Source organism: Triturus cristatus, chromosome 11, assembly GCF_964204655.1.
Source record: "Triturus cristatus chromosome 11, aTriCri1.1, whole genome shotgun sequence".
NCBI classification, from domain to species: Eukaryota; Metazoa; Chordata; class Amphibia; order Caudata; family Salamandridae; genus Triturus; species Triturus cristatus.
The window spans coordinates 182,041,663-182,061,141 of record NC_140594.1 but is presented as its reverse complement, the minus strand read 5'-3'; the positions used below and the strand labels follow the sequence as shown (position 1 = coordinate 182,061,141).

At 43.1% G+C, this 19,479-nt stretch overlaps 1 protein-coding gene across 8 annotated transcripts in view; it reads right to left on the bottom strand.

Moving 5' to 3' along the window:
* Window positions 1–19,479, bottom strand: part of ACAD10 (acyl-CoA dehydrogenase family member 10) — a 482,886-nt gene that overhangs the window by 88,708 nt on the left and 374,699 nt on the right. For all 8 annotated transcript variants that reach the window (XM_085633523.1, XM_085633522.1, XM_085633520.1 and 5 more), the window contains one exon: window positions 7,590–7,680. In XM_085633523.1, the coding sequence (XP_085489649.1) occupies window positions 7,590–7,680 (91 nt within the window). The remainder of the gene's footprint in view (window positions 1–7,589; window positions 7,681–19,479) is intronic.

Below are 19,479 nucleotides of genomic sequence, written 5' to 3'. Positions count from 1 at the left end.
GAATTTTTTATTCATAAAACTGAGCTTGGGCAGATTTAATTTCACTTTTGTAGAGCTTTATAGCAGCTCGGTACTCCACTTTTTTAGATTGAGAATATTCTTGTCTCCAGGCTCTCTCTAGTTTGCGACAGAGTTGTTTCCTAGACCTGAGAGCAGGCGAGTACCAGGGAGCAACTTTGGGTCTATTTATTAGATGCAAAGATTCCTTTGGAAGGACTAGATCGAGGGTGCTGGAGATCCAATTGTCAAAATTGACATTGGCTGTGTCGGGGTTAGTCACCTCCGGGGCTGGCTGATCAATGAGAGCTAGTTTCCATTTAGCAAGTGGAAGTGAAGCCCATTTTCTTCCCCAGCGCTTATTGTGGGAGTGTGACATAGAAAAGCTGCCGGTAGACCAAGAAAAAGGTACCAAAAAGTGATCGGTCCAGGGTAGTGGTATAGGTGTCTCCACGGTTAGGCTCTCTAGATTACTGTAAATGTGATCTAGAAGATGGCCCCTGATATGCGTCGGTTGAAAGCCTTTCTGTAGCAGGTCCATAGCCTGCAGATTAGATCGAAGGCTATTGGCATCTGCGTCAAGTGGGACATCCAAATGCAGGTTCAGGTCTCCTAGCAGAGTAAAATTTGCTGAAGACAACACTAAGTCGGCAACTGTGTCCGTTATATTGGTGATAAAATTGCTGAGGGCGCCAGGTGGTCGATAGACTAACATACCAGAAAAAGTGTTTAAGGGGGAGAATTCAAGAGTAAAGTGTAAAGTCTCACAGGCTGGCGTAGAGGATGGGGTGACACGACATCTAAAATTGTCCCTGTAAATAATGGCCAGTCCTCCCCCTCTACCTGTCTTACGATCCAAACGTTTACAGGTATAGCCTTGGGGGGTGGCCCATACAATTGTAGGATCGATATCTAGCTGAAGCCAAGTCTCCGTTAAAAAAAGGGCATCAGGTTTAAGATCTTCTATCAACATAGCTAGTTCAATATGATGTTTTGGCAGGGATCGGCAATTGAGGAGACACATCTTCCATTTGCGCGTAAAGGAATGATTCCCTGAGTCTGGAGGTGAAACACTCCAGTCACAGCTTTTGCAGCGGGCCTTACGGTTTATAGGCAAGACCGAATGTAGGCAGGCAGCTTTAGTAGTAGAACGAAGTGCATGCAGCAAAGGAGCACTGTAAATAACACGGTTGCCTACCATGTCTGCGGAACTGGGGAAGGGGACTGGAGCTGGAGCGACCGGTCGCGGACTGGCGCAGACTGGCTTCTCTTTGGCGCCTCTTCGGCGCGTCTATGGCGCTCCCGCTGCGAGTGCCGCTGCGCGGTGCAACAGTGAATTAAATAGATTAGGCTCAGAGGAGACTGGAGCGTCAACCCCCTAAGATGGCCGCCCTATAATGGCACCACCAGGAAGTGAACGCGCTCTGTACTCCCTCCACATCAATCAGCCTAACGCTGCGGTGGACCGGGGAGTCAGAGTATGCATTTGATTCATCAGCAGATAGACATGCAAGCACACGTCGACCTACTTACACACTTACCATACACTGGGACATCACTTATAACGAATCACTTCCTTTGGAATGCCTCCACATTCTGAACAGTTACGAATAAAACTGCTTACATGGAACGTTAGAGGCCTCGGCGACCCACGCAAACGTAGACAAATACTGATGTACCTTGAAAGACATCACATACAGGTTGCAATGCTTCAAGAGATGCACACTGACCCCCGCCGTCCTAATTGCTTCGGCAGCAAATGGGCCTCTGACCGAGTGCTTTCCTCCTATTCTATATACTCACAGGGCACACTGATCTTAGTTAAGAAGAACACACCTTTCATTTTCGGCGGCACTTTCAGTGATCCCTCAGGCAGGAGTTGCATGCTCTGGGGTACGCTGGGTACACAATCAGTTACGCTTGTTTGTTGCTATGGGCCAAACACGGATGACCCTGATTACTTCACCATCCTTTGGGGACAAGTACTTAAGGCGGGATCCACTCACATCATATGAGGGGGGAGATTTTAACACTACCTTATGCCCTCCGCTGATAGATCCAACCCTCTTCCACATCATTACACCAGAACTCAAGATACCCTTTCTCGGCTGTTTCTAGATCATGGGCTCATAGATGTGTGGCGTCATGTACCCCGGCTGAGAGAGAGGGCACCTATTATACTTCAGTACACTTGTCTTGGTCTCTGCTGGACTACTGGGTCTGCTCCCGGGGGGTTGGCCCTTGGATTCTTTCGGTGAAGCATATGGCCAGGACCTACTCGGACCACGCACCAGTATGTATGACGATTGCGCCCCCCCAATCTGATTGCCACCCCGCGTTGCTGGAGGCTTGCGCCGGATGCACTTCTGGATACTGTCTTTAGGACAGAGCTTGGTGAGGAAATTGCGGATTTTTTTACGAGAAATAAAGGCTCGGTCGCACATGTGAGCATGATCTGGGAGGCATTTAAAGTTACTATGCGCGGCACGTGCATGTTGGAAAGCTTCGGAGTCCTCAGAGATATCCGACGGAACTTGAGACATCTTGAAAGTGAATTAAAACAACTCGAAAAGGATCTGTCGATCGAGACGTCAGGAGCCCAAAGGGCTTCACTCCGGGAGAAGCTCACTGCCTATACCACCACGGCGGAGCGTGAGACCAAATTCCAGGGCAAATACTTCACTGCCCGTCGCTATGGGGAGGGGGAAAGACCCGGCAGGGCACTAGCGACTGAAATTCGACAGCCCCGCTTTTCTAATTATGTATTAGATGTGGTTGATAGAGCTGGGGTGCGTCACAGAGATAGTCTTGAGATCTTGCACACGTTCACCGAATTCTACACGGACCTCTACAGTGCTCGTCGTACTGATCCCCCCGATCTCTCTCACTATCTTGAGGATGTTGCGCTGGGTTGGCTGGGAGATCACCAGAGGGAATTCTTAGCGGCACCATTTGAGGATGATGAGCTTCAAAAAGCTATTATGCAGATGAAATCAGGGACAGCACCGGGCTCAGATGGGCTCCCCATAGATTTTTACACAAAACGTATATTGATCAATTACTTCCAGTGCTGAAAGAAGTCTACATGGAGGCCCAGAAAGCTCAGATCCTTACTGCATTGGAAACCTGTGGACTGCTGAGACTCCTATCGACCCCTCTCCCTCATCAATACTGACGCGAAAATTCTTGCCAAATTATTGGCTAATTGCCTCAGTCTCCTGATGGAGAAGCTGGTTTTGCCGGACCAAGCCGGGTTCATCCCTGGTAGGGCAACTTCTCATAATCTCCGGACGCTTTTTTCTATTTTACAAAATGACGAACCACAATTGGCACTGGTGGCGGTCTTCCTAGATGCCACGAAGGCCTTTGACTCCGTAGAATGGGACTACTTATTTACTATTCTTCAATGCATGGGCCTTTCCATCGTTTTTTTAGCTTGGATTCGCCTCCTTTATACTTCCCCCAAAGGCAAAAGTTCTGATCAACGGTTATGTCTCCCCCTCAATTCCCCTCTCCCGGGCACCCGGCAAGGATGCCCGTTATCTCCTCTCCTGTTCGCCCTTGCCATAGAACCCCTGGAGGCCAAGCTCAGGCAACATCATCAGGAAAAGGCCATTCGCTGCTTTCTTCGCTCAATTCTCATTTCTCTGTATGCAGATGATGTTACCCTATATGTCAAAGAACCGCAGCAGAACCTGAACCCACTCCTTCGAGAGTTTGTCCGGTTTAGTGGTCTTTCTGGCATCCACATAAACTGGACCAAATCTCAAATTTTTCCATTCACTACTTCGGTTACACCGTTTGACACAGACTTCCCCATTGAATGGTGCTCTACTAAAGTAAAGTATCTAGGAATACACGTCACTACAGACCGTGAGGAATTGATAAGGCTTAACTACGGGCGAACACTAGACCATGTTACTGGTTGCATAACTAGGTGGAACGCACTCCCCCTCACTATGGCAGTTCGTATTTCCCTTATTAAAATGGTGGTCCTCCCAACATTTTTGTATCTGTTTTTAAACATCCCATATAACCCGGGACGACATTTTTTTCTCCTCTCTCTGAGCAGAGCTGATCAGACTTGTGTGGGGAGGCAAGCAATCACGTATACAGTGGGACATACTCTCGCGGCCATACTCACAGGGGGGCGTTGATGTTCCCAACTTTGAATTATATTACCTTTGTGCCCAAGCACATTATGCCCACTACTGGTTCCACCCTCCCAGATGCACACCTCATGTTGCGACCCACTACATGGGGTTATATTGACAAGTGTCGCACCTCGTGCACCCTGCCAGTCCTCGGTAGATTGCACGGTTAAAGCATGGAACCGCACTGCGCGCCGCCTGCATGCTCCCTTACTATATTCCCCGTTACTCCCGCTTACATATCATCCTAAAACGCCACTACTGCAAGAGGGCGTCTTTAAAAGAGTCCAAATTACACGCCATCTCCAATGTTGGGGCGACCTTTACTTAAATGGTAAATATCGTACTCTCCAACAGTTATATTCAGACCCCCCACCCTTTGCCATGGAGACCTTCCTTTATGTCCGACTGTGCCAAGGGCTTAAAGACTGTACTCCCACATACCCTCTGGAACCCCCGATGGTTGCTCCCTTGCATCACACACTGCATGCGAGCACCGCCTCTCATCTAGTATCTACACTATATCATAGCCTATATACTGACACTGAGTCTCCTCCGTGTGCGGCTCGCTATAAATGGTCGGCTGAACTCTGGCAAGACATCACAGAGCAACAATGGGTGTTCTGCTGTAAGCAGACTGAACAGGTCTCCTCCAGTGGCTGCATGCGCATCACCCACTACAAATTCTTACATCGCAGCTATTACACCCCGGTTAAACTACACAAATTTGGGTTGCAAGACACAAACCAGTGTGACAGATGTAAGGCGGAAGCTGCTGACTTCCTCCACCTTGGCTGGGACTGTTGCTCGGTCCACACCTATTGGCAACAAGTGTTCACAGCGCTGGATCTCATGTCTTCCTCGTCCCTCCCGAGGTCTCCTCTCCTGACTTTGATACCAGTAGCACACCGTAAATTTGTCTCATTTTGCTCACTACTGGCTAAACGGCGGGTGGCCTGCAGGTGGGGTCGTGGAAGAGCACCCAAATTCGAGGAATGGATTGGGGACATGACACTTTGGCAGGATCAAGCATGCACATACGCTGACCTCCTTCCGGCCTCATCACGCCCATGGGATATTTGGGGCCCGCTCCAATCGTATCTGCTGGAGCATCCTGCAGACATCGGACACGATTCATGATCCCCACCCTAATTATTATATCTTACAGCCTGAACACTGCCTGTTATTGTATAATGTCTATGCACCTGTGTGTATTGCTTCCTTTTTAATCAATCATTGTGATGTGCTGTTTCTCTCACGCGAGACCTGTGCAAGACGCACTTGTTACAAACTGCCTATTTTCCCTTTTTTTGCTGTATTATCATGCTGTTCCCGATATTTGTCTCATGTGCATTCATGGATTTGAGATCGTTGTGCTGCATGTCTCTCTCCACAAATTGTCACTACATTGCTGATTGTCTATTACGTCTGCTGTGCTCAGTTATGTAAAAAATAAATAAAATAAATAAAAAAACTGAAAAAACTAAAAAAACTACGGACATGTAGTCAAGACAGTGCCTCCTCAACCAAGCTAAGTGTTTTGAAACTGGCATAGGTTTGGGAGGAAGTGTATTTCCCTTTCTGTTGTAACCCGTATTATATTTATCTGGTCACTTTCTGTTACTTTCTCCCTAGCTGCTCAGCCAGTGTGAATGTGATGCATGGAATGTTGCTGTGATGGTCTTGAATGGAATGTTTGGGTGCCTGGATGCTTGAGTGTGACAGTTGGGGTATGGGCTGAACAGCAGGCAGACTGCTCCTGGTGGGGCTACATCTCTACAACTCATCTACTTGTAACTATAACCAATAAATCTACATGAAACTACATCTTGGCTACGGACCTCATCACCAAAGATTCCTCTACGGGTACAGTGATAGAACTGAAAAAGACTTCAGCTTGGTGCAAGCAAAGATGAAGTCTAGCTTGAAATTTCAAAGAAAAATCGGTGCACATGCAGGTGTTTATTAATAAAAAATAATATCAAATTGTGAATCACAGAGTCAGGCGACAAGGGGAGCCATAAGAACCCCCTAAACATATAACAATCCAAGCAGAGACACGACACAAATTTATGTATTCATACATAGGCCACCAATGGAGATGGTGATGAGACTGGAATAAATACGTTACACAGGTGCATAATCCGAATTATCATATTGGAGAGTGTATAACTACCTTCAAACCGATACAGAAATGTAAGCTTTCAGCACTCTTCAAGCTATTAAAAAATGTAGTGCTTACAATGCCAGGCATGAGAGGGAGGCCTTTAACCTGACAAGCACAAACTTGTGAGCATTAGTTAGCACTGACCAGAAATATGGCTGGCACTGGTACAGTTATGCTAATATGTTTTTTTGTTTCAAAGCAACACTCAGACAGAGTGCAATGAAAGGCTTCATCCCATGGGGATGGCCAGGCCAAAGTAGTTGCATAAGTGAAAGTACCAACAGCAGGCAAAACATTATCCCACCGAACTTCCCTTTCCTTCCTCCTCAAACTCACTCTTGGATGATCGACTCGGGCTTCATTAACCCAAACCGGGCCTCACATCCCTTCCCGTTGTTTCTTGTCCCCCTCTGAGTACCACCATTTGTAGCAGTTAGTCTCAACAGGCGCAGTATTTAAGGCAAGTCAGTTTGTTAATCTCCACTGAGAGTAACGTTATGTAGAGTTCCCACAGCTCTCGGTATGCATGTAGGGTATGCGTCATCGCCAGAGTCTGTCATTGCACACCCAAAATGCACCATTTCTTGGCTGTTTGTATAAAGAGCTTCTCCGTGCCCCAGTGGGAAAGGATCGCCTGAAGCGCCTCTATAAGTGATAGCCTAATGTACCGTCACCTCCTAAATTTAAAGGGAGAGGTCAAAGAGTTGGGGAGCCCTAGGACTATGTAGGTCGGGAAACGGGTAAGCTGCATTTCACAGTGTGTGTCGATGTCCGTTAGGATTGCGCCCCAATATCGTGCGAGTTATGGCCAGGTTCCCATTGTGTAGTCTGGTGGGTGTCAAATACCAGTAAGTGCCTATTTTAGTGGCTGTTTCTATGCTTGCTGTGTTACGTGCTGAATGGTGTGACCTATAGTATATTTTCACCCACTCTTTGTAACTCAGGGATCGCCCCAATTCGTATTACAACAGGAAAACATACAACTCGGTGATAATGCTCCTATCTCCATCTTTCGTTCAGTCATTTTTCAAAGGGTGTAAGAAGACATTGTGACCCCGGATGAACGTCAGGGTGGGTGACCCAGTGTCGCAGTTGTAGGTAGCGGAGGCATTCCGCAACAAGGGCGGAGATAAAGGGTTGTGTATAGCATATGCTGAAAACATACTGAAAGATAACACTCAGATCTGAGTGAGTTGTCTATTTATTGGGAACGTTGGGAGATGCATTAATCAAAAAGGCATTATCATGGTGCACAATAAAGAGGCGTAAATTACCTGATGACCACCATTTACGACCGTTCAGAATGAAGAAGTCCCCATCTTCTCTTATTGAGGATTCAATGTTGGTGGCATCTGACGAAGCAACCTAGGTTTAAAAGTGTTCCTGGTTTAAATACAGATGTCAAATTATACAACAATTATATGGCCAACAGAATAATATATTAACTTATTGATTTTGTAATGCTACAACATGCTGCATTCAGGCAAGTTTCAAGCACTTTGTCATGCAAATAAATTAGGGTTTTATGTATAGATGGGCGAGTTCAAGGTATAGTAGGGCAAAATCAGTGTTCATAACTCCAGATGAATGCGGTCATTAGTGTTAAGTGGGATTCACAGTTGGTCAATTAGCATTCCTGCCACTTCCGAGCACTAGGCTACTGATGGTTTAATCGCTGCTGCTATTTACAGGATATCTAATTAGCACACAAATTCCAGTCCTGGGAACAGCAATATATGTTGCTCCTTGTTTTAGAAACAAGAACTTGTGCGAGGGGTAGTTGGTATGTCGAGGAGGGGTGACAGTAAGGAATGGTAATGCCAACGTTTTATCACGGCTAGTCCAGACTGAATGTGAGTTGGATCCTTCAATCAGCCTTTTTTGGTCGCTGTGTCCTTCATTCGGACTGGCAAGACAATACTCACCTGGGCAACCGTCTAAGAAAGGAAATATTAAGTAAAGTTTCTGTCTCCAAGTTGTGTCACATGGGGTCCTGCTGAGTGATGCAGGTCATGGATTGGCAAGTAGGTTAGCTTTTGTGTGGGTCTGAGATCCCCATATGCAGCAATCAATTACTGCCAATGAATACGTCAACTACCCCTAGTCAGTTGGTGACAGCGCTCCAGAATGTCTAGTCTTGGAAATACTCTATGCTTAAAAGAAATAAAAAGACAGCTTACACCCACCCCCATCTCGCCCCACCCCCCAAAAGAAAGGCACCTTAATATTGTAATTGCAACCACTAAGGAGGAGTGACGGTGGTATCTTTAGTCCCACGCCTGCACCAATGCCTTAAGCTCCATGGTTAATGTTTTGCCTCTTAACAAACAATTTATATATCAGAAGGGAAAATATTAGCTGCGGTGGGTTGGTTCTGTTACTTATGTTCCAAGGCTGAGATGTTCAGCGTCATGAAGCAAACTTTGACATGTACATGCCAAGCAGAGTTGGGGCAAAGCTGTAGATTAGGCAGGATCGCCATAAGCTATACTTGGCTAGGGAATCTGCAGGTATGATGGGCGTTTTGCCTTTGACAATATCTGCTATGAAGCAATGCTTAAAAAAAGACACCTCACAAGTGAATGCTAACATGGTGGAAGGCCGTGGATACCTCAGATGACAGTACTCCATGTTTGCAGATCCTTTAAGACGTTCACTTGAAAACTAAAAGCTGCACCACTTAGTTATGGAAAGACATGTCACTTTAGGACTGAAGCATATTTCTGTAGTCTAAACTGAGGCAAGGAAAAATAATAAGTAATTGCAGGAAACATGGGACAATTTGTGTCAGTGAGAACAATTTCTTAAAGAGTGGATAGCGTGGGGTGGGAGAAGGGGCAGCAGCAGGGTATGTCATAGAGCGCGTATTTAAATTGTATCTTATACAGATAAGATGCCTGGACTGCCCATTCTACCACTCTAGCTCATACCTGGCTGGCAGCAGGCGAAGAGAATATTGGCAGAGCAGCATGGGCAGCCAGTAACCAACAAAGCTCTTGTGGCTCCATTATAGTTGTGACCTCCTGCTTCCTGTAGTGTGCTATTGATTTGAACATTAATGCCGGGGCTGATTTTGGTTTTTTCTATGGCACAGTCAATAATACCAATACGTTTAGAATCGGAAAGATGCAGTAGGAATGAAGGATAGTGGGGTTGAGGGGACAGGGTAGGATCATCTAAACCTCTAACCTCTGTCCAAGTAGACATATCTTGTTTGCCGAGTTTGAAATAGGGAATTTCTCCCACAGTTCATTACTTCACGTCCACATATCCGGTGTAATCAAAGGTGGAGAGGAACAGATCCAACATGCAGTGTAGTGTATTAAAGAAAATGAAAGTATTTTACATAAGCACTTTATTCCCTATAGCTGGCCTTCTTAAAACTGATTTTGTGTCAAGTGTCAAATACAATGCAGGGCTCTGTAACCCAGAAGCCTTCTGCCACAGTGAAAGATACAAGAGAATTGCACTGGCATTTAGAATAGACATTTTCAGAAGGAAACAGTAAAACATGAACTGTGTAACACCCCCCCCCCCCCCCCCCCCACATTGCACTACTGTAGCACTACGGTTTAAATACCACATATCGACCGACCTCCCCTCATAAAAAGTATCGCTGAGTCATCGGTCTATCGCTCCACAACCCTGAATGATCATCACGGGATTAAGGCATCCACTGAGGGAAATGGTTCGAGGCAGAGACCTCGATAGTCAGCCCATCGCCTCCAGATCTTGGGGTGTTTTTGCAGATAGCCCCTAGCCTTAAATATTGGAATCTACAATCCCATACAGAAATTCAAGCCATTTTTCCACACTGACAAAGAAGGTGGAGCCTCCACTTTCCATTTCCATGCAATATCTCTCTTAGCCAATTTAACCCCTTCAGTGCCACGCCCTTTCCCCCTCCTGTGGCGGGCGTTGCACTAGTGGGTGGGGTTCATGACGAGATAGTCTCATCATGGGCACAGCGCAACCGTGCTCCATGACGAGACTATCTCGTCATGGGCACTGAAGAGGTTAAGCCCAAATAATAACAAATGTTGTTTGTAAATATTTCCCTCGACACCCTCCATTATATGTAGCAGTATCAATTTAGGTGAAGAGGGAGTTCCCACCCCAGCACCTCTGCAAGGCAGACTAGAACCCCTCACCAGAATTTTGTGAGAGTCATCTTAAAACGGATTTTAACATTGTTTTTTGATAACCTGCTACATATTTATTATGGAACACTAAGAAATTAGTCACCTGACAGAAGCATTTGTAGTACATTTTTTACTCATTTATTCTAAGCACATGCATAAATGTAACTATGCTTTTGTACATGATCCCAAAATACACTTCAGTGATGAAAACGAAAGTGAATAAACACCCTCTGGAGCATAGGTGGGACAGTAAATAATGGAATGAGTTGGTGGACAAGCCCTAGCGTGGTGACGTGAAGATCGAGCCGATATAGGTGTAGAAAGAAGGGCAGAAAAGCCAGACATTGGCAAGGAGATTTGTCTGGTACTGTGAAGTAATAAGACACATGCAAGGGAAGGAATAAATACACTGGAGGAATGAGACAAAACATCTGGGTTGGTGAAAATGCCGGGCAGGGAGAAAGGCAGAAATGGCTCAGATGGGGAGGACGACGAAAGAACAGGCTCTCACTCAAGATACATGACAGGAGGATATCGAGCACGTAAGACACTGTGAGGAACACTAGGAGATCAAAAATATTTTACTGAGGGGCGTGGATTCGGCGCTGACGCAAGATTGCAGCTGCTCCTTAAGCTCCGTTACAGACACAGAGCTTTTTTGCTTATTTGGCCTCTCTCATGCAGTTTTGACTGACCCCGGTTGCAGCTTTACCCGTCTAAACATTGGCGTTGAGTTTGCACGCCGTTTCTGCACAATGCAGGTGCTTTCTTGGACTTGTGAGCCGCGGCAGTGATTTTCCTCATCTAGACGCGAGCGGCCGCCATTTTAGGTAGCGTCGCTCGCAATGCAGAATTTTGCCGTGTTTCTGTTTTTTTTTGCTACTTCCATGTAGTTTCTGCTGACTCCGGATGTGACCTAGCTCTCTCAACCATCGGCAGTGAGTCTACAGGCTATTTCTACACCATGAAGGTGCATTCTTGGACCCGTGAGCCGCAGTGTTGACTCTCCACATCTAGACACGAGCGAACGCCATTTCAGGTCGCGTTGCTCGTGCTATAGACTTTTACCTTTTCTTCAATTTGTCTTCTGATGTGCACTGGTCTTCTCTTCGCTTCGCTTTGACTGACATTGATATCATTGGACTACTGTAATGTGGCATGTGCTTTTTAGACCTGTTGGTGCGTTGATCTATGGACTCCTCTGGCTGCTTGATGTTTTCCACAATGAAAGTTCTTCTCCCTAACTGGGCTGTCTTTAAATGACGTCACCTTTTTGCACCCTGGGTCTACATTTTTGATACTCCTATTTCTGGCTATCTACAAGTTCATCTATACTGAGATTATTTGGTTCTTTGACGTTTTTCTGATTACTTCTATTTTTTTTTGTAAACAAATTTTATTCGTCAAAGACACGTCATGCGAAGCTCCGTGACCCAGAGACTTCAGCCATATCAGAAGACAACATACCAGCTTTGACATTTTCCTCATGAGATATCGTGTGTAAATTACAAAAGAGACATGCAGAACCAATGCAGTCCCCTCCCTTAAAAAAACATAACACCACCCCCCACCCCCCTCCCCCACCCATCGCACTGTCCATCCAGTCAAGGCAGCAGATCTATGCTCAACCACTATTTTGTGCCGTCCATGACCCATACCCCCCAAGCTCGGCTGCGCCCGGCACTCCAGTGTGCCATGCCTCTGTAGGGCTGGAAGGAGACGGTCCACCCCCCACCCAACTATTCCTCCAACATGGGCTCTAAATCTAGTCCCCTGTAGTCTGCCCAGCGCTTCCATATTTTATAATGTTTACGGGGATTACTTCTATTTTAATGGTCATTTGAACTGAAGATTTCCTCTTTGCAGTATGGGCTGAACTCGCCCTTCTCTATTGCCTACTCAATGTCTTACTCATTACAGCATGATGGCCAGTGATTTACACACATCCTCCAAACCAACTTCTTCGGGTACAAAACCAACAAGAGTGAAGAACGACCCACCTTCTCCTATTTTATCTTCTCAGAATACTGTCTTAGACTCTATCTTGGATGAGGTATGTGGTCTTCAACCATTTAAGTGCACAACTAATGAAAGACTACAACAAATTGAGGATCGCTGGATTGTCATGGAGGGGAAGATGTCGGAATTAGAACAACGTGTGGAAAACCTGCAAGATATATCTACCAAAATACCTATGTTAGAACAAGAAATACAAAAACTTAAGCTCCACACCGAAGACCTTGAAAATCGAAATAGACGAAATAATCTTCGCCTTTATGGTCTTCCTGAGAATATTGAAGGTTCTTATATTCTGTCCTTCTTGAAGGAATTTCTTCCGGATCTCCTGGATCTTCAATCTTCGCCGCCTCTCAACATTCAATGTGCACACCGTTTGGGCCGTCATCAACTTAATTCAACGAAACCACGTGTTAGCATAATGCTCTTTTTGGCATTCACTTATCTGATGCGTGTCCTGAAGGCTGTCAAAATTAAATATCGCCTTATTTGGTCTGGACACAATCGTTTTATTTTACAGGATGTCTCTTACGCAACTAATGCCCATCAAAAATAATTCTTAGCTCTTTGCCCTCAGATGGGACACTTGAACATTCAATATAGCATCTCATCCATGCCTCTGCAAGATCACCCATGAAGGCACCTCACGTTCTTTCGACGATCCGGCTAAGCTGAAACTTTTTCTGCATAGTATTTCACCTTACAACATGGAGACTAATGCTTGAGGTTTTTTTCAGATTTCTTATCTTTCTATTCTAATTACATACTTCTTTTTGTTTTTATTAATCTTCTTTCTTTTTCACTCTATTGTACTTTTCCCTTTATTTCTCTTAGCTGGTAACTATCTTTAATTTTTCTGCTCACTTTGTTTTTCTTTTCTTATTAGTCTCTATGTCTTCATTCATCATGAGGCTTTTTGTTGTTTATTTTCTAAGTTTCGTTCTTGTTGCCATCCTTGTCCTCGGCGTTAACATGCTCTTCGCTTACCTGTCAACCGTTTCAATTCAGATGTGGATTTTTATCCTAGGTCTATCTCCCATTTTTCTCCTTCTTATTTCCTCTCCCTATCTTCCTCTTTCTTGCATTGGACTTTTTTCTTCTCTACCTTCTTTTAACCTTTATTCTCGTTCTCACATGAGTGTTTTCCTTATTCCACCCATTTCATCGCTTTCTACTTAAGTTATTTTTTGTTTGTTGTTAAATGGTGTGTTTTTGTCTCTTTTATTGTTTTTGTAGCCCATTGTACCTGCTTCTATATACCCTTCCTCACCCCACAACATGTTTAATGTTGTCTCGTGGAATGTCCATGGTCTGGATCACCCCGTAAAGTGCCAAAAGGTACTTTCTCATTTATCTAAACTTAATTCCCATGTCGTTTTTTTTACAGGAAACGCATTGTAATGATATTGAAGCTCTCAAACTTAACGTCAATGGGTTAACCAGGTTATTTTTTCTCCTGCTGCTAAGCGTAAAGTTGGTGTTGCCATTTTATTCTACAAGTCGCTTGACACTCAAATGTTATCAACTGAATGTGATACGAATGGATGATGGGTTTTGGTTGATGCTATTATATTTATAAAACAACACGCCCGCTACCTAGCACCTGGGCAAAGAGCATTATTGTCCCCATATTTAAAAAGGGGATCGGTCTCAGCCTAGCAATTATAGGCCGATTTCATTGATTGATAATACCCTTAACATTTTGGGCAGAGTTTTATACAAAAAGATCCTGGAATGGTCAGAGGAGTGTAGTATTCTAGAGCCTTGCCTGTTAGGTTTCCGTAGCAAGGTTGGTACTCTTGAACAATGCCTTAATCTTAATCTCAACCTTGTAATTGGGAAGTATACTATCGCTCGGAATTCCCCGGTCTATTTGGCCTTTATGGATCTGTCCTCAGCATTTGACCTTGTGAACCGGTCAAGGATGTGGGCAATCCTACTGGCCTATGGGCTGGATGAGCCACTGGTTCATTTTCTGGCATATTTCCATAAAGACCTTGAGGCTCAGGTGAGGATAGGTAGTGGGGGAGAGGTTTCGGGAGCCATTAAGGTCAGAAGGGGGTTCAGGCAGGGATGTGTCCTGGCCCCCCTCCTTTTTTATTATTTATATTAATGGCCTAAATAAGTCACTGGTACCTATGACCCAAGATGCCCCCATGATTCTCGGGAAACCTCTTCCTGTAGTACTTTACGCAGGTTCTTATAGGCCGCACTCCTAATTCTCTACGTATCCTAGTACAGTCCTTTGTTAAATTCATGGATAGTTTGGACTTTTGCGTAAATTAAAAAAAATAATTTTTATTGTCCTTTGGCCCTAGAAAACGCCAGCTTAGTTCTATTGTTGCTGGCAATCAAAAATTGACAAGTACCTGTAAATTCCCTTATCTCGGAGTAGCCTTTGCTGCGAACGGCTCCTGGACTGAGCATCTTACTCACTCCAGGAGCAAGTTCTCAAAGACTATTAATTCTATTTTTAGTTTTCCCCACCCAAAGAACACAGGTGCTATTTTAGCTATTTAAATGTTTTTTAAATTACAATGTGTCCCTGTGGCTACGTACGGAGCTGAGATTTGGGGCACCGCAGATAGTTCCTGCATTCAGCAGGAAGAAAACCGGTTTTGTAGAAAGCTGTTGAGTATCCCAATCTCGACCCCACAATACATTTGCCACAGGGAATTGAATTTAAATTATATATCTGATTTTATACGCGCTCGCCCAGCTCTCTTCTGGCTATCAGTCTGGAAGAATCAGGCAGCTACCTTAACTAAAAACATTATAACAGACTGTTTGAAGTGTGAGAAGGGGATGGATATTCCTTGGCTATCCGGAGTGCATCAAAGCTTATGCTGCGTCAATAAGGACTGCATTTTCTTAAATCCTAGTGAAGCAGAAAATGTAACTAAAAGACAACTTAGAAGCGCTCTCTATTCGTTATATAGCATCGTAAGAACTGTGTCTGAATCAAATAAGCCTACTGTTTCCAGTTACATGGCTTACGAACGGCACTGCTACCCCCTACCAAATTATCTCACCTTACCTATGAGTCGGTGGGAAAGGAGCCTCTTATTCCGCCTGAGGGCTGGGACAGTTAAATTTGCTTTGTGTTTCCCATTGGGTTATCATCCGAAACTTGATTCACTACCCTGGCCATGTGACGGGGTGAGTGGCCAATCAATTCAACACTTTTTGTTTTTCTGCAAATATTACATGAAATATATCAAGTGGCTTCTTCTCCCATTTTTTAATAAGAGCAGGCCTATTAGTTTGGTTTCTGCTTATTCATGTATGCTTGCCTTGACTGATGAAGAACTGGTTTTTCGTCTAAGTACATTTTTGAGAATTGCCACCAGGGTGCGTAAGACAATGTCTAATCACTGAGTTTCATTCACGCACAACAGGTCATAGCCATCGGTTGGATTGGTTTTATATATTAGTGATTTATTTATTATTGAGGACTCTTGTTTTATTCTGTCATCTGAATTTTATGATACTGTGTTTATGCAACTGTAATTCTAACTATTATGTATTGTTACTTTTTTCTCTGTCATTTTTAACCATTGTCGTACTTTTATGAATACTATGTTTATCTGAATAAAGTTTTGTGAACTATAAAACAAGTCACTTTTTTCAATATCTATATCCCAGTTAAATCTGACCCTGAAATTTGGCATAGTATCAAATTGAAACTTTCTTCTATTCCCAATCTCAACACCATTGTTGCTGGTGACTTTTACTGATAGGAAATCTAAATGCAAGTTTAAACCTGATAATTCCCACAAAGCTTTTCAACTTGCCATTTCCTCTTGTCCATTCTTTGATGTATGGAAACTTGTAACCGTGATACATGTGAATTCAATTTTTTTTCCAATGTACATCATACTATGTCTCGTATTGATTATGTTCTGGTTTCCAAATCCTTACTTCCCACTATTCAATCATCAGAGATTGGTTCTACTTTTATTTCCGACCATGCTCCTGTTTTATCTTCCACTGATATGTTGTTCATTACCTTTAAACCGGGCAGGTGGCGCCTAAATAATACTTTATTATCAGACCAAACGTTTGTTTCAGAAGCGACCTCTTTTATTAATTAATTTCTTTCAAATCAAACAATCTAAAGATACCTCTAGCCATTAAAACTGGGATGCTTTTAAAGCTTCCTTCAGGGTCTTTACAATCTTCTACTCTGCCAGAAAGAAAAAAGCATTGAATGCTAAATACCTCTCAAACCTCCAACATATAAAAGCTCTCAAGCACACTTCACCTCCAAATCTTCCTCGAGTATACAGGATTTGATTGAAGCTAAATCTGCCTTGAATAAAATTGCTATGATTGACGCTTGTAATATCCTTCTAAATTAAGTCCAAATATAATGGGGGCCAAAATAAGGTTGGTAAAATGTTAGCCAATTATTTAAAAATTAAATCAGAGAGGAAAACTGTTGGCCCTATTCGGTGTGAACATAGTAATAAGATGTTGTCTTCAGATTCTGACATTACTAATGCCTTTCAGTCTTATTGTGAACAATTATATACTGAGGATACTGACCCCTCTAAAGATGATATTGAATCTTTTTTGGGGGGACTCCCTAATCCTCTCTTCATTCCTGACATTCTTGCATCCCTCAAAAAGGATATTTCCATTCTGCAATTACAGATGCTCTTAAATCCTTAAAAAAAAGTCAAAGCTCCTGGCCCTGATGGCTTCTCCGTTGAGCTTCTCTTATTTTTTTCTTCCATTTTGGCTCCCAAATGACTTGGACTCTTCACTTCATTTTTATCCAACTCTAAGGTCAGTGGTTCTTTTTTGGAGGCCCCGATCGTTATTAACCCGAAGCTGGATAAAGACCTACCCTATGTAAAAATTACAGACCCATTTCATAAATCAATTATGATTGTAATGTTTTTGCAACAATATTAGGATCTCATTTGGAGGATATCATCCCCCTTCTTATTAAACCTGACCAATCATGTTTCATTAAGGGCAGGCTTGCATCTGATAATTCCAGAATGTTCTCTAATATTCTCGCCCTTGGAAAAAAATATCCTTCTCCCCTAGCAGCCTTGTCGCTTGATGCTGAGAAAGCATTTGATCGTATAAAATTGGCAAATTATGTCTTCTACCCTTCGCTGGTTTGGTTTTGGTCACAATTTTATCTCTTTAATCTAACTGTTGTATACTGAACCACGTGCCTGTGTGTTTGTTACTGGTCATTTCTCCCCCTTTTTTTAAACTACATAGAGGTACTAGACAAGGCTGCCCTCTCTCTCCGATACTTTTCCTCCTATGTTTTGAGCCCTTTCTTGAACAGATCAGATGCAACCCTGGTATAACTAGATTTAAAGTTGACTCTCAAGAAATCAAATTTTCTGCTTATGCAGATGATGTTCTAATTTACATGTGTAATCCCTCTACTTCCCTGGATCCTTTTATACAAGAGATTACTCTATTTTCCAATGTCTCTGGTTACAAGTAAAACTTCTCTTAAATACCTAGGAGTCTGGTTCTCTCCCACTGTACCCGATATCCTTTTTTATTTTTTATAAAACTTTTTATTAAACATAAACAAAATCGGTACATACAAAAAGCAATTACAGTTTATCACCCATTTTACATGAGTTCTAAGTCAAATATTTACGCAATTGGCTACAATCTCAACAAGTTCAATCTATACATCAATATATCTCCTTACAACCCTCTATATGTTTGCCAGGCCTCCCAGATCTTCTCTACCTTCTTAGGGCATCCTCTACTTTTATAAATTGTGACTTCCGCTCAGTGCTTAATTTGTAAAATATTAAGTGCCAGGGCTCTGACCAGGAGGCCACTGCAGCTTGCACCATCCATCGCCCCTGTCATCGCAGCCAAAACACCTACTAACCATCTCTCTCGCATGTAAATGCGACAGTTCAGATTATTCCAGGTCCCCAAAGCTAAAGGAATGTCTGGGGAGGCAGGTATTAGTAATTTTTGTAATGTATTTTGTTCCCTAAACATCTCTTATACTTCTCCCCTCTAAATTACATGAGCAGCGCCACCTTGTGGCAGACTGCCTGAAGTGTGGTGTTGACAAATAGGTGCCGGTGCCGAGCACCGGAAACCAATTAAGTGCCGGTGCTCAGCACCGGAAAGCTCCGGCTTAAATTAAGCACTGCTTCCGCTATACCGGATATACTTGTTCATAATTTCACTGCCCTAAAACTTAAACTCCAAAAGTTATTATCTTCCTAGTCTCCCCTATTTTTATCCTGGTGGGGTAGATTAGATACTATTAAAATGATGATTGTCCCTTATGTTCTTTTTTTACTTTCTACGTTACCCTTTAAAATTCCTAATTATTATTCTTCCCAAATAAATTCCATCTGTACTAAGTTACTTTGGAATAACAAGCACGTTCGTATTGCCTTACTGAAGCTAATTAGACCAAAAACTTAAGGTGGTGTACGATTTCCTGACTTTAAGTTATATCACACCACCTTTTTAATCTGTCCATTTTATGCTATAACTAAAGATTACCATGATTCTCCCATACCAAAATGGATTGTTTTTTGGCATTCTTTATTACATGAATTTTCTTTTCAAAATGTTGTTTCTATGTCCAATTGTACATTTATATTTAAAAACCCTATTCTAAAGTACTCCACCTATTTATTACACGCTCTTTTTAACCAAGAATCTGATTCTCGTCAATCCTTCCTTGGATCCTCTATTTGGTACAAGAAATTTATTAAATTTTGCCACAAATCATTTTATTTCAAATATTGGAAGGAAAAGGGTATTTTTAATGAGTATCACTTGATCTCCCAAAATTCTATTTTATCCTTTCCACAATTGCAGGAGAAGTATGACCTTCCTGATTCTTGCCTCCAACAATATAATCAAATAATTCCTGTACTTCATTCTTATTTGTTAAGCAACTTTACACCTGATGTTACACCATTTATTCCTGTGACATCTTTATATAATGTTCCTACTGAGTCCGCCCCCAAAGCTTTCTTTATATATA